This window comes from Pseudochaenichthys georgianus, chromosome 9 (assembly GCF_902827115.2).
Source record: "Pseudochaenichthys georgianus chromosome 9, fPseGeo1.2, whole genome shotgun sequence".
NCBI classification, from domain to species: domain Eukaryota; kingdom Metazoa; phylum Chordata; class Actinopteri; order Perciformes; family Channichthyidae; genus Pseudochaenichthys; species Pseudochaenichthys georgianus.
This window is the reverse complement of record NC_047511.1, coordinates 7,189,687-7,205,723: the sequence shown is the minus strand read 5'-3', so window position 1 is coordinate 7,205,723 and position 16,037 is coordinate 7,189,687. Positions and strand designations below refer to the sequence as shown.

At 41.8% G+C, this 16,037-nt stretch overlaps 1 protein-coding gene across 1 annotated transcript in view; it reads left to right on the top strand.

The window, feature by feature from the left end:
* LOC117453190 (dematin-like) overlaps positions 1 to 16,037 on the top strand; it is a 48,080-nt gene that overhangs the window by 17,695 nt on the left and 14,348 nt on the right. The window contains 4 exon segments of the mRNA XM_071204319.1: positions 1,926 to 1,990; positions 10,918 to 10,952; positions 12,190 to 12,270; positions 12,364 to 12,492. Of these exon segments, the coding sequence (XP_071060420.1) occupies positions 10,941 to 10,952; positions 12,190 to 12,270; positions 12,364 to 12,492 (222 nt within the window). The 5' untranslated portion in view covers positions 1,926 to 1,990; positions 10,918 to 10,940.

Here is a 16,037-nt window from a genome sequence, read left to right as displayed (position 1 = left end):
TGCCGTATGCAGAGAAGACGCCGACGTGTCGCACTTATCATTCATATCACACTGATATCACATCATCAATCAGATCATCGATCATATATAATATCACAATATTTCCTTATCTGAGTCAGCTTCTCGAGCCGTATCTGGCCGTGCAACACTTACATTGTCACATATGCAGACGTATTATTTTAAGCAACACATTAAGTTGACGAAACACTCAACTCAAATGTAATTAAAGTCAGATCCACTCGTGTCTTAGACGGGGCAGTGATATCATAAAACTGTTGTACGCTTTCAAACACTCGGTAGTTATTTTTTAACCAGTTGTTCTATATTCTCCTTGCAGGAGCAGCTATGTGGCTTGTATCCTGGATTATATGTTTAAGTCATGGATGTTTAAAGTTCATATTTGTCTAATCTTAGTTTACTTTTCATTAATGAAGTATGACGCTGCGTTGTCAGTACACTTGTCCCTGTTTGTGATTGGTCAAATGTAGCTAACCCCGCCCCTTTCACGTGAACGCGCTCTCAGCTGGAGAAAGAAACCCTGGCTTGATTTACCGAGTTGATAACCAGCGTCGTAGGACCGCTAGCGAGATCTCGTTTGTTAGGGTTAGTTAAGATAACTCAAACATATGCAGGCCAGGGTCTGTTGAACTGGCTTCGTAGAACAGGGCACAGGTGGCTGCATAGCAGCGCTAATGTCAAAGACACAAACATTATACATTATATTTTTATTTTACCAGGATGCAGTGACACAAATATTTGGGAAGGCTTAGCCTTCCCTAGCCTACAGTACCCGCCGCCCCTGCCGGCCAGCTAACCAATCAGAGCACACTGGGCTCTGGTTTCAGACAGAGGGTGAAAAGAGTATGAGATACACAGACAGGCAATATGAGAAAAATAAAGAGCTTTTTGAACATTAAAATGTCACAGTAAAAGAATAAAATATGAATATGAATCCAATCTGTCCTCTTTTAAAGACTATAGTATACTTACACTTACAAACTGTAATTGAGTAAATGTACTTTCTGTTCAGCTCTGCTGTGGAGAAGACAATCTTATATATCAGATTCCTCCAGTGTTTTCGACCAGATGATTGATCAGCAGGAGCCATTAGCTTGTAATTGATCTGTCCCTGGGGACATCTTCTTCTCTGGAATTTGCTGTTCCAAACATGATGTAGGGAGGCTGCTACGGTTACGTTTCTTAGGACATAACAGCACTTTGGTGTCTCTCAGAAAAAGGCTTCTCTCTACAGCCACAACAATCATTTGACATTGACTAATCATACAGAGAAAATAAGAATACCCTGTCTTACCCTATCTTCCCATTTGCATCTGAAAATACGTTTTGCAAAAGTACATTCAACCAGTCAACCACATATCAACAAATTAAGAATTTAAATGTCAGGGACATTAGACGCCAGCCGAGATCAATACAGGAGGGTTAGACACAGACAGAGAGTCTGCAGAAAATCTGAAACATCGTAGACAGAAATATGGAAACATTACGAGAAAACTCTTTATCAGCAATCTGGGTCATTCTCTACATTACACACCTGTCAGTTGAACCTAATATTTTTTATTTAAATGTAATAGTATTGCTTTCTACCAACTAACCTAATACAGTTATGAGAAAGGCATAGAACAAGCAGCAGTTGATGAATCAAAGGGGTGTCATCACATACGATTGCATCCCCACTCTCCATTTACTTCTAGATAACTACATACAGTAACTATGACAGTCCTGCTGCAGCTGTAAACAGCTGGAGGTTGTTTTTTAAATCTGCAAATTGTATCTGTGTTAATTTCTGTATTTTGGAAATATGTTGATATTAATGTTTTTTTGCTATAATAACAATATGGTGGATCTCAAGGGGTTAATCCTCTAATTTAGAATACATATTTATTGAATATGTGTGTATTTTTCAGGTGTTGATCTGGCTCCAGAGCCCTGAAGACAACAGATACAGAAATGATCACCAATTCTCCCTGAGGTATAAATACACACACCAAATGGTATTGTGAGTGTGTGCAGGGTGTTTCCTGTTACTGACCGCATGTTACCCACTCTTCTATGTGCGGGTGTCTGTTGGACAAAGCTGTGGACTCTGGAATAATCCCTTTGTGTCCCTCAGTCACATTTGACAATGCAGAACTGGCAACCCAGCAAATGCAGCAAACTGAAATTGCCATTAACTGTCTAAGATTCACAAGAAACACACACTAATCTGAGCAAAAAACATTGTTATTCAGATATAACATTTCACATATCCAGATGTTTAAGGTAAAGGACAGGGAAAGGTCCAGGATGGGGTTAGCCTAGTTTAGCATACAAACTGGAAGCAGGGGGAAACTGCTAGCCTCCATTTTCCAACAACTCCAAGCATTTGCTTGCATTAATTAAACAGTTTGTTGACAGATGTGTTATTCTTTTTGCCAAGAGGAAGGTATCGTTCCCTTCACATATTCCTCATGCATAAACTGTTTTTTTGCTTAGTTCAATTCACAATATGACACAGATGGAGGCTTGTTAGCAGTTGCTGTAGCACTAGCTACGTCTAAACTCAGCGCTATGCTAAACTTACATTGCTAAGTATTAGCTACAAAAAAAGTTGTTGGGGTGGATTTTTACTCTTAAACATTACTAGCGTACAACTCATTTAACGTTAACATCAGCCCCTGATTGTTCCATTTTATTTTTGCTGATACTGTAATAACATGATTACACTTAATAACATGAGATTCATTATTGAGATAACAGTTTAGCTGAAATAAAAGCCATGTTAATAGGATTTACGCTTTTGCTAGTGGAGCCTCGCAGATGGGGGTGCTGCAGCCCCCTCAGCACCCCCCCTTCCCGCGTCCATGGTGCTCAGGCTGAGTTCAGGCTAAGTTTTGCGATGGCTCGCTGTCTCGCAGACCCCACGCAGCAACCAGGAAACGACACCAGTAATAGAGCTCACACTGTCCCCTACTCACAGCAGCGAGCCTCGCAACGTCCCGCCAACACGGCACCAAGACCCCACGCAGCATTCTCATCTGTTTGTCATTACTGGTGTCATTTTCTGGTTGCTAACGCCATTGTAACACATAATCACTGATGTTCCGCTGTAACGGTGGTGGACTCATCAGAACAGAGTGGGCAAGCTGACCAATCAGAGCACAGTGGGCTCACAGGGAGGGGGGGGGGGGGGGGCAGGAGCTCCAACAAGCCGTTTAGGACAGAGAGTGAATACACATACTATACACAGAGATGCTGTATGAGAAACCAATGTGAGTTTGGAAAATTGCACAATATAAAGCTATTTTAGTAGACCTCAACAATGGAATTATGATCAGTAGAAATGGCCATGACATGGGACCTTTAACAAATATGATCTATTCTTATGTAACAAGACATGAAACTATAAGTGTTAATGAAGTTTAAATAATGTTACATTTGTCTCAGTGGACTACACAGGTTGTACAGAATATCAGTATGACAATACGGAGAAACTTCCGGAGAAAACCCACAGTTTAAAGGGAAAAATGGGAGAAACCTCAGGGAGAGCAACAGAGGAGGGATCCCTCTCCCTGGACGGACAGACGTGCAATAGATGCCATGTGTAAATTGAAAAGATAACACATTTGCAACATAGGTAGTCCAAATGTTTGGAAATGCATGTGTGTATAACAGGAAGATGAATCCACGAGGATATCCATCCAAGACCTATGATCCAGGACCACAGCCACGACTCAAGATCCAGGGCTCGCGATCCAGGACACAGGACCGCAGGATCATCCATGACTCCGGATCCCGGCGTATATAGACACCAAAAAGAAAGACATTTGGGGAAGCTGGGTTAATCGGAACATGAGAGTACACAGGTATAGACAGAGAGAAGGAAGAAGTAAGATGTCCCCCGACAAACTAAGCCTATATCAGCAAAACTAGGGGCTGAATCTAATCAGCCCAACTATAAGCTTTATCAAAAAGGAAGGTCTTAAGCGCACTCTTAGAAACGGATAGGGTGTCTGCCGCCCGAACACAAACTGGAAGCTGATTCCATAAATGTGGAGCTTGATAAGAAAATGCTCTGGCTCCCATTGTACTTTTAGAGACTCTAGGAACAACCAACAACTCTGCATTCTTGGAACGCAATGCCCTAGTAGGACAGTAGGGTATAATGAGTTCTTTAAGGTAAGATGGTGCCTGCCCATTAAGGGCTTTGTAGGCGAGAAGAAGAATTTTAAATTCTATCCTGTGTTCTATAGGGAGCCAGTGTAAGGCAGCCAGAACAGGAGTAATGTGGTCCCTTTTCCTAACTCTGGTTAGTACACGAGCCGCAGCATTTTGAATCAGCTGAAGCGACTTGACTGATTTCTTGGTACACCCTGATAATAAGGAGTTACAATAATCCAGCCTTGAAGTAACAAATGCATGGACTAGTTTCTCTGCATCGTTTTGAGGCAAGATATGCCTGATTTTTGCAATGTTACGTAGATGGAAGTAGGCGTTCCTTGAAATTGATTTTATGTGGGCGTTAAAGGATAAATCCTGATCAAATATAACACCAAGATTCCTTACAGTCTCACTGGTGGCAAAATTAATGCCACCCGTAGTTAGTATATCTTTAGATAATTTGTTTCGTAGATTCTTCGGGCCAAGTACAATAACTTCAGTTTTGGCAGTTTTTAAGTCCTTGAGGCAGTCTTGCATTTTATTTAGATGATTGGATTCATCAGGCTTGATGGATACATATAGTTGAGTATCATCCACATTACAATGGACATTTACAGAATGATTCCTTATAATATTGCCTAACGGAAGCATATATATAATGTGAACAAAATAGGTCCAAGCACTGAGCCCTGTGGCACTCCATGGCTAACTTTGGTTTGCATGGAAGATTCATCGTTGACACACACAAACTGAGACCGTTCAGATAGATAGGACCTAAACCAGCCTAAAACAGTTCCCTTTATGCCTACTAAGTGCTCTAGTCTTTGCAATAGGATTTCATTGTCGATAATATTTAATAAAGAAGTGTTAATTCATGGAAAGACTTCCTTTAACAGCTTAGTTGGAATTGGGTCTAAGATACACGTTGATGGTTTAGAAGAAAGAATCATTGAATTAAATTGTTCAAGGTTTATGGCTGAAAAGCATTCTAGTTTACTATCTAGTGTAATATTAGAACTTACGTTTCCGGGAGCTGTTGATAACACTATACTGGTCAAAGGCAAGAGGTAATTAATTTTGTTTCTAAGAGTAACAATGTTATCATTAAAAAAGCACATAAAATCATTACTACTGAGTGCTATGGGAATAGAAGGCTCAATAGAGCTGTGGCTCTCTGTCAGCCTGGCTACAGTGCTGAAAAGAAATCTTGCATTATTCTTATTCTCATCTATTAATGAAGAGTAGTAGGCTGCTCTTGCTTTACGCAGTGCTTTCTTATATTCATTGAGAGTAATATGCCAAATTAAACGAGATTCTTCAAGTTTAGTGGAACGCCATATCCTTTCAAGTTGTCTCGACTTTTGCTTTATTTTTGCGGGTTTCGGCATTATGCCATGGAGCTAATCTATGTTGTTTTATTTTCTTCTTTTTCAAAGGAGCAACAGAGTCTAATTTTATTCGCAGGGCATCTGTAGCACTATCAACAACATTATCAATTTGGGGTGGTGTACATTTTGTATAAGTTTCAAGAGATCCTCTCGCTACTAGACAAGAAGGCTATATCTATAATACCCTCCGAACAGAGTCAGAGCGGCTTTTATTCCAAATATTTCCTCGTTCCCAAACGGGGAGAGAACGGGATTCGGCCTGTACTAGATTTGAGGGCTCTGAAAAAATATCTCATAAGATACAAATTCAGAATGCTCACTCACACATCTCTGTTGCGTCTCGTGCGCCAAAACGATTAGTTCACATCAGTCGACCTGAAAGACGCGTATTTCCACATCCCAGTATATTATCCACACAGGAAATATCTGAGGTTTGCCTTTCAGGGTGTCTGTTACGAGTACAGAGTACTTCCCTTCGGTCTGTCTCTCTGCCCACGAATGTTTGTACGGTGTACGGAAGCCGCGATAGCCCCGTTAAGACAACAGGGTATTCGCCTGGCAACTTATCTGGACGATTAGCTCCTTCTCCCACAGTCGGAGCAAGAGGCTATTACGCAGAAGAATGTCCTCGTAAAACACCTGCTCGACCTGGGTTTTGTAATAAACACAGAAAAGAGCATGTTGTCCCCAGCCCAGACTGTACTCTTCCTGGGCCTACGCCTGAATTCGTTGCCCTTTACAGCCCGCCTGTCAGCAGAGAGAGTGAAAGCCTTCAGGGCTTGTCTCGCTCATTTCCAGCCACGCAAATATGTTCAAATATGGGGGGGTATATACGAAGGTCGACCTGTGAGGGGTCTCTGGAGCAGTGACCTCCAACGGTCACACATAAATTATCTGGAGCTTTTAGCGGTGTTCCTCACCCTGAAACACTTTCTGCCTTTTTTCAGAGGACATCATGTCCTCGTGAGGACAGACAACACGACCACAATATCGTATATAAACCGCCAAGGGGGTTTGCGTTCTCTCCAGTTACACATGCTGGCACGCAAACTGATCTTATGGAGCTGCGGACGTCTCCTCTCTCTGAGAGCGACGCACGTACCAGGAGTGATGAACCTCGGGGCAGATCTGCTGTCCAGAGGTGCACCACTATATGCAGACTGGACTCTACATCTGGACTCTACATCCAATAATTGTGAGTCAGCTGTGGGTGCGTTGGGTGGATCTGTTCGCATCAAAAGAAAACGCTCAATGTCAGCTGTTCTTTTCAATGCGCGATTTAAACGCACCGTTAGGCGTGGACGCGCTCACGCACGTTTGGTCTCCGGTCCTTCTGTATGCGTTCCCACCCCTGGCTCTGATACCCCCAAATCTGGCCAGAGTGAGAGAACAACGCCACACACTGATCCTAATAGCTCCGCACTGGCCTGCAATGTACTGGCTGGCGGAGATATATCAGCTGCTGTGCGGGCAGCCGTGGCAGCTCCCGCTACGCAGGGACATACTGTCTCAGGCGGGGGGGGGGGATTTTTCACCCACACCCAGAGCGCTTGGCACTATGGGCCTGCCCGTGAGTGGTATAACCTGAATACAGTGGGACTCCCTCAGAAGGTGATACAAACACTATTCAGAGTGCAAGAGCTTCCTCCACCAGGTCCCTCTATGACTGTAAGTGGAGGGTGTTTGAGGAGTGGTGCCTTCAAAAAGGGCACATCTCTTTTCAATGTCCTGTCGGGGTGATTTTATAATTTCTACAGGACCTGATTGATAAACACAGAGCTTTCTCTACGATCAAAGTGTACCTGGCTGCTATTGCTGCATGCCATGTGGGCTTTGAGGGAAAGACAGCTAGCCAACATCCCTTGGTCTGCCGTTTTATGAAAGGGGCTCGCACATTTACCCCCATTGACATTGAGGCATTTCCTCCGCCACTGTGTTCCTCTGAGGAACAGCGGCCGAATTTACTGTGCCCAGTCCGTGCTTTACGCACCTATATGGACAGGTCAAAAGAGTTTCGATGCAATGACCATCTCTTTGTATCCTTGGCTAACCCTCAGAGGGGCAAGCCCGTTACCAGGCAACGGCTCTCCCACTGGATTGTGGAAGCGATTGCTCTGGCTTATACGAGTCAGGGTTTGCAGACACCAACGGGCCTGCATGCTCATTCTACTCGTGGACTGGCTACATCCTGGGCTTTGTTCAAGGGTGTTTCCATCCAAGACATTTGTGCAGCAGCGAGCTGGTCCTCACCGCTCACTTTTGTCCGCTTTTACAGGCTAGATGTCTCTGCTCCAAGTGTGGCCCGCGCAGTGCTGGGCCCTGTGTTGAGACAGGGTTCTACCTGTTAAGTTCTGGTTGTTTTGGTGATTTTCGAGATAAGCATGTCTAGCAATACGGGAGTTTCAATATCCCATAGTGAGACATCGAACGGAGTGTTATGAATGAGAACTATAGGTTACTTACGTAACCCCAGTCCTCAGAGTAACATGAAGTGAGATGTCTCACCAGACGGCCCTTCTTGCTATGGCGAAGCGAGAAGAGGTGCTTATTTTGAATGATGCTGCAACGTAGCGCAAGCTACTTAAAGGGTGGGTGGATTCCCTGACGTAGACGTCAAGATCACCAGCCAATCAGGATTGGCGTAATGAGATTGATGCTTCTGTTTGCATATGCGTTGAGGCGCATCCCATAGTGAGACATCTCACTTCATGTTACTCTGAGACCTGGGGTTATGTAAGTAACCTATAGTTATCTTAACTAACCCTAACAAACAAGATCTCGCTAAGCGGTCCTACAACGCTGGTTATCAACTCGGTAAATCAAGCCAGGGATTCTTTCTCCAGCTGAGAGCGTGTTCACGTGAAAGGGGCGGGGTTAGCAACATTTGACCAAATCACAAACAGGGACAAATGTACTGACAGCGCAGCGTCATGCTTCATTAATGAAAAGTAAAACTAATATTAGACAAATATGAACTTTAAACATCCATGACTTAAACATATAATCCAGGATACAAGCCACATAGCTGCACCTGCAAGGTGAATATAGAACAACTGGTTAAAAAATAAATAAAGTGTTTGAAAGCGTACAACAGGTTTATGATATCACTGCCCCGTCTAAGACACGTGGATCTGACTTTAATTACATTTGTCTCGAGTGTTTCGTCAACTTAATGTGTTGCTTAAAATAATACGTCTGCATACAGTCTGTGACACTGTGAGTGTTGCATGGCCAGATACGGCTCAGCTGACTCAGATAAGGAGATATGATATATTATGATATTATATGATCGATGATCTGATTGATGATGTTATAAGAATGATACGTGCGACACGTCAGCGTCTTCTCTGCATACGGCAGTTTAAACTGTATTTCCTTTATCCTGTAATATGACTTGATAGATTTAAACTCCACACACTGGGCTCTGATTGGTCAGCAGGCGGTGCTTTCACTGAGTTGATCTCTTTTCTATAGATGCCGGAGGCGGGCAGCACCAGGTAAAAAAAGTTATTTAGCCTTCCCAAACCTGAGCCTCCTATGTCTACTGCCATGGTATTCAGTTCACTTTCTCCTACTTCCTGTACCCGGTTTCCTGTCTAACCTTCAGTACAAATGTTACAAAAATCTAAATGTGCAAATATGAAACATACAGGTCAATATCACCTTGCTATTGGCAGCTGAACTGTCAATACCCCAAAACATATTCTTAGAAAGAAATACCATTTGTTTTGTTATTTAGACACAATTAAAGGTAGGGTAGGTAAGAATGGAGAAACCAGCTCGAGTGCGCTAGAATTTGAAAGTACACAACCAAAATAAATCTGAACCCTTCCTTCAGACTTCCTTACAGAGCCCCTCCTCCAACACACACGTACGCGCACATGACCAATGAGGGCACGAGATAAGTTTGTGCACGAGATGGAAGGCTCACAGGCAGGTAGGGCATCCAATTATTTACCGCGGGCCGGGGCAGATAATTGGACTTGCTTTTTACAGCGCCACAGCTTCCACAGATGAAACATTTGTATATATTTATTGTCAAAGCATTTCATTTATTCATTGCTATCGGGATGTTAAGAGCATTCAATGGAATATAACAAAAAGTGTTTCTGAAGTGAATGACCTACCCTACCTTTAAAACGTATAGTTTCATGTCTTGTTACATAAGAATAGATCAGATTTGTTAAGTGTTATTATGGGAGAATTCCTATTCTTGTGGTATTGCTGCCTTATCAGGCCCATAGTGAGCCGAGCATATTAAGACCAAAACTCATGTACAACAACTTCCTTACTTGCAATAAGTAAGCACTAATTAGAGGGTTATTGAGGAAAAACTCTCAACAAATGGCCTATTACTTGTAGAATACGGTCATGTAGAATAAAGCATGAATAAGTGTTTTATAATGACTAATAAAGAGCCAATATACTGCTAATATGCATGTTAATTAACAACTAGTTGATGGGGAATTTGTGTACCTTAATACAAAGTGTTACCAAATCATGTCTAATCTCTGTCTTATAATTGACCAAACAGCCTTTAAAATATAGCTTTACAGGGAATCTTTTTGTCAAGATGGGAAAAATGGATAATATATGTTACACCAATACGACCATCATTTGTCTAGAAGGGACTTTTATATATTTTTAGTATTTTTTATTTCTATGCCCCCCTTGTTTGAATAAGTTGCAGGTACACCCCATAACCCTGTTCGTGTTTATGTTCTTTCTATATGTTATAGCATGTTTGACGGTTAGTGAGGCCTGCATCTGTATTATCCCCAAATATGTACGTTTGATTTGTGATTTTACTGTTAACTACAGAAGGCTTACAGAGAATATTGTATTATCTATAACTGTAAACATGTGAAAAGCTGAATAAAAAGAGAATTTCAAAAAAATATATAGCTTTAAAGAGCAAAATACACATTGCCATGCTAAACTGGGTTAAACAACATCCTGGACCAATCTCTGTTGTGGACACGCAGAGTTATTGACACTTCAGCCTAGTGTCACTGTTCAGACCTGCATACTGTTGCCTGATCTTTGCTTTAACTTTGGATGTATCCCTCCATGCACACACACACACACACACACACACACACACACACACACACACACACACACACACACACACACACACACACACACACACACACACACACACACACACACACACACACACACACACACACACACACACACACACACACACACACACACACACACACACACACACACACACACACACACACACACACACACACACTCTCCTGTGAAAAGGTTATCTTTTGCATTTAGTATACAGTAATATTATAGATATTTAGTCATATCTGTGGGATAATACCATGTTTCGTCTGTTTCTCTCCCTAAGGAACTGACCAATCAGCAGTCAGGATGATGCCCAAGGTAAACACTGCTTTCACTTACAGTAGGTGTGATATTTATGGAGAAAAAAATGCTTTGAAAGGTCTTCACATTATGCACTTTAGAGACGTGTGATCTGTGTGGGAAGAAGAGTCCTAATATCTCTGAGATTACTATTTTTAGTTCCTACACGCTGAGCCTTAGAGCAGTAAATTATATATTGATACTGATGTTTTTCTCAAATAACCATCCTTTCTTAAAACAGAACTTATTTGTTATAATATGATGTGGTCAGGGACTTTGATTACTTTACAGACTTTGGGTGTTTCTCAAAGTCAAGGATGCTGCTTTGGTAGGACGGGTCATTCCACGTTGAGTCGTATAAAGACAAGACAGTGCAGATAAAATGGTCGCAGTATTTATTTGAAATGTATTTAGGGTTATTCGTATTATAATTTCTAAAGATTATGATGATTTTGGATTCATTAAAACAGTTTAAAGTGATTAAAATTAGACAGCTATTTGGACCAGAAGTTCAAAAAGATACAAATATACATAATAAATATAGAAAACTAACCTGACCAAAATGGAAATGTTTCTAATACTCAAAGTTGCCCACAGACAACCATGAACACTTTCCCTCAATTTCTGCTTCAACAACATCAGTGTCGTCAGGACAATCTCAAATGCCGATTGGCTTTCAACACACAGCGTCATGCAGAAGTCTATGCACATTTTGTATTAATCACGTCACTGCCATCGTCCATGCAATGTCTTTATGTAATCGCCCACATTTCAGAAACGACAGGTATTTGATACCTATAAACTGAACAAGATGGATGTCAAACATATGGAGTCTAAACTATTTTTCAAATAAAATACATAAAATTCAGACAGTGGTATCATTTTTTTTTTTAAGACAACCTGACTTTTACTTTTGGTAAAATTGTGGGATTTTTCTGTATGATTTAACATTTACTGTTGAACTGTTGGATCGTTTGGCAAAAGTATGGCCATACTAGATTTCAAACCTTTAGACCAATCAGAACATGTATTTCCTTATGATATTAAATCAAGTATTTGGGCAGAAATAGAAAAACCTCTGAGTGGTGATCTCACTGAGCAGAAACCTAAATGATCAATTCCTTCATTAGCTGAAGTCCTTTTCAATTTGGCGGAATATCAGTTTTTGGTTGAACTCTGACCTCTGCGTGCGTGTGTGTGTGTGTGTGTGTGTGTGTGTGTGTGTGTGTGTGTGTGTTTGTGTGTGTGTGAGCAGCAGCTGGCTCAGACGTCTCCAGGGAGTGTCTTGTCCCTAAGAGGGTCCAGCGTCCCAGGATCCCCTGCTGCGGCCATCGTGGTGAGACACACCCCCACACACAAATCAAGCTATATTATCCTTTAGATTAATCTTGAGGCAGTAACCTGTAATCTGCCCCCTCTCTTACTATAGGCCAGAGTGGAGGACGGGGTTATCGGCTATAAGGACCTGGCAGCGTTACCTAGAGACAAAGCCATCCTGGACATAGAGAGACCAGACCTGATGATCTACCAAAGCCACTACAGCTACAGTCCTCTGGAGGTGGGAAGTTCTGTTTTCACTGTAGTCTAGTGATATTCAATATCTTCCTTCATGTTCGGACCCAAATCAACACTAAATGTCTCATTAACAACTACTGGGTGTCAATCAAGCCTGAAATATCTTCTTCTTCTGTGCCATATGTACGGTGGCCGACAGGTGCAATCATTTCATTTAATTTCAAACCTTTATTTATACAGATAAATCCCATTGAGATCATTGATCTCTTTTTCAAGGGAGACCTGATCAAGTAGTTCCACATGAAACATAAAAACATAAATAGAACAACAAAAGGACATCATACAGCATCATTTACATAATTATCCACATAAGCAGGTACCAACAGCTTCTGATTGAGTAGCATCCAACCGAGCTTTAAAAACATTTAGTTGCACCAGATTGTTCAGTTTCCATTTAATTTGCAGACTATTCCAAGACAGAGGAGCTGCGCATCTAAAAGCTGTCTTCCCTAAGACAGTCCTAGCAGTTGGCACATTTAATAAAACCACAGCATTCAATCTCAGGCAGTAGCCACTTACAATTTTCCGTGAGATCAGGGAGCAGATATAAGATGGAAGTTTCCCTAGCATGGCTTTGTATATAAAAATGTACCAGTGACTGAGCCTCCGTACAGTTAGTGAAAGCAAACCAGCCCTTGCATACAGGGTGCAGTGATGGGTTAATGCTTTACAGTTTGTCACAAATCTCAGTGACTGTGATACGCAGCATCTAACTTGACCAGGCAATGGGCAGGTGCATTCATATAGACCAGATCCCCATAGTCCAGCACAGGTAAAAAGGTCACAGTGACTAGCCTTTTCCTGGCCTCAAGCGAGAAACAGGACTTGTTCCTGTAGAAAAAACCTAGCCTGATCCTCAGCTTTTTAAGCAGGTTATTGACATGAAGTTTAAAAGAGAGACAATCATCAAGCCAGATACCAAGGTATTTGTAACAGGTAACCACTTCAAGTGTTATTCCTTGCGTAGTTACAATATCTAAAACAGGCTCTGGTGTCTTTTTAGCTTTAGAAAAGAGCATTTTTTTCTCAACATTTAAAAGAAGCTTTAGTTCAGAGAGTCTGAATAATGTTAAAAACAGCCGGTAATTTAACACCAGCCTCCTTAATGGAGGGACCTGCACAGTACATCACGGTATCATCCGCATAAAAATGTAAAGTAGCTTCATCCACATTTTCGCCTAAACCGTTGATGTAGATGGAGAATAAAAGTGGACCTAAAACAGAACCTTGAGGAACACCATTAGCAATGTTCAACCACTCAGAAGACAGCCCATCAAAATGAACACATTGGGACCTTTCAGAGAGGTAGTTTACAAACCACCCCACTGCATGGCTTGGCATTGGCTAGCCTCTGCTTTAAAATGTGATGATCAACGGTGTCAAACGCTTTTGAAAGGTCAATAAACAGAGCTGCACAACTCTGCTTATTATCTAAAACACTCGCCACATCATTCACCACTTTCATTGTGGCAGTGATGGTGCTGTGTTGCTTTCTGAAGCCTGACTGATGTTTAGACAGGATGTCATTTGTACATAAAAACACCTTTACCTGTTCACTCACTAGGCATTCAAGAACCTTAGCCAGAACTGACAACTTAGAGATGGGCCTATAGTTATTTAATAAGGTGGCCTCCCCTCCTTTTAGCAAAGGCAGGACATACGCTGACTTCCACAATTTTGGAATTGTGTTTGTGCTGAGGGAGAGGTTAAAAAGAGTAGTGAGAGGTGGAGCAATACAATCTTCAGCTATCTTTAAAAAGAAAGGTTCTACGTTGTCCGGGCCAGCCGGTTTCTTAGGATCTAACTTGGTTAAAGCTTCACGAACAACATCAACAGTAAAAGGGGTAAAACTAAAAGGGTTTTCCAACACACGTTGTTCAGAGTCACAGACTGTAGTGTTCACAGAAGCAGAGTTAGTGACAGAATCAAATAGAGAACCACAGGACACAAAATGCTCATTAAAGCAATTTAGCATAGTGGCCCTGTCCGATATAGAGCCAGATGCTGTGGTAAGGCACGGAGGTAGCTCATTGCGGATATCGCCGGTGGATAGCGATTTCGCACTACAACAGCCCAAAACACTCTGATTAGGAGACACACACGCTTCAGTTTTAAAAGCAATGCAAATATAAAAACACAAATGTGCCAAAACATATGCAAATGGCATAACATTTTAGCAAACTTAACGAAACATGCGCAGGGTTTACAGAAAGCACTGCATTAACGAAACGCTGCAAGAAGCTCAAAACACAACTGAAACGGGGACACTAAAAGGTGACGCACACGGCTGGGACCGGAGCGCTTGTTGGCGCTCTTGTATAATAAAGTTGTCGGTGTTGGCACAGTTAGCCTGTTTCATAATTGTGATATATAAAAAAGTAGAAAAGTAATTTGTCAGTATATTTGAAATAACTAGGTTAGCTACATTAGCTAGCTAGCTTACAGCAGATCTGCAATAATGTCAGAAGGAATCCTGAATCATGATAATTAAATGTAGGTGCGTTTCCAGTGGCAGCCAACTTTATAATCCCCGAACATCAACAAGCTGTGTGCATCACTTTTAATTGTCCCCTGGTTCCCGTTGTGTTTTTAGCTTCTCGCAGCGTTTTGTATTTGCAGCTTTTTGTTGTAGCAATTTTAGTAAACCCTGTGGATGAGATTTGTCTTCATTGACTATGAAAAAAGTCTCAAACAAATGTTGAGACTTTTTGATGATGAAAAAACGCCCGTCTCTCTGTCTGTCTCCTGTGACTCTCTTATCCGCGTACAGTCTTTTATCTCCTGTTTGTCACCTGTCCTCCTCTGTCTCTTATGTCCCTTTTGTCTTTCTCTTGCCTGTCTCCTGTCTTCAATCTTAAAAAAAAAAAAATAGATATTTATGTTTTTAAAGATCAATATCTTCAGTAGGGCTTTAACTTTAAGACTTAAATATTAAGACACGGTCTATCATAGTTGGAGAACATGAGATGTAATGACGATAAGAATAATGCATTATGGGATGTTGAGATGTTAGAAGCAGACAGACGCTGGTGTGACAGGCGCTTAGTTAGTCGGTTGGTTAGCTCTGCGTCTGACTCGACTCGGGACATCAATCTGCTGCTTAAACCGGACAGCTCATTACCACAGAGACCCGGAGTGTGTGTGTGTGTGTGTGTGTGTGTGTGTGTGTGTGTGTGTGTGTGTGTGTGTGTGTGTGTGTGTGTGGCCTAGCATTACTATACTTGTGGGGACCTACATCTGTTTACAGTCACGTGTGGGGACTCGCCTCCCTTATGGGGACAAATTGGAGGTCCCCATGAGGGGAATCGTTAATTTTAGGGTGAAGACTTGGTTAGGTTTAGGATTAGGGTAAGGGTAAGGGTAAGGGTAAGGGTAAGGGTAAGGGTTAGGCATGTGTTGGTTATGGTTACGGTTAGTCTCCAGGAAATGCATGTAAGTCAATGTAATGTCCCCTGAAGTGATGTATACATGGTATGTGTGTTGTGTGTGTGTGTGTGTGTGTGTGTGTGTGTGTGTGTGTGTGTGTGT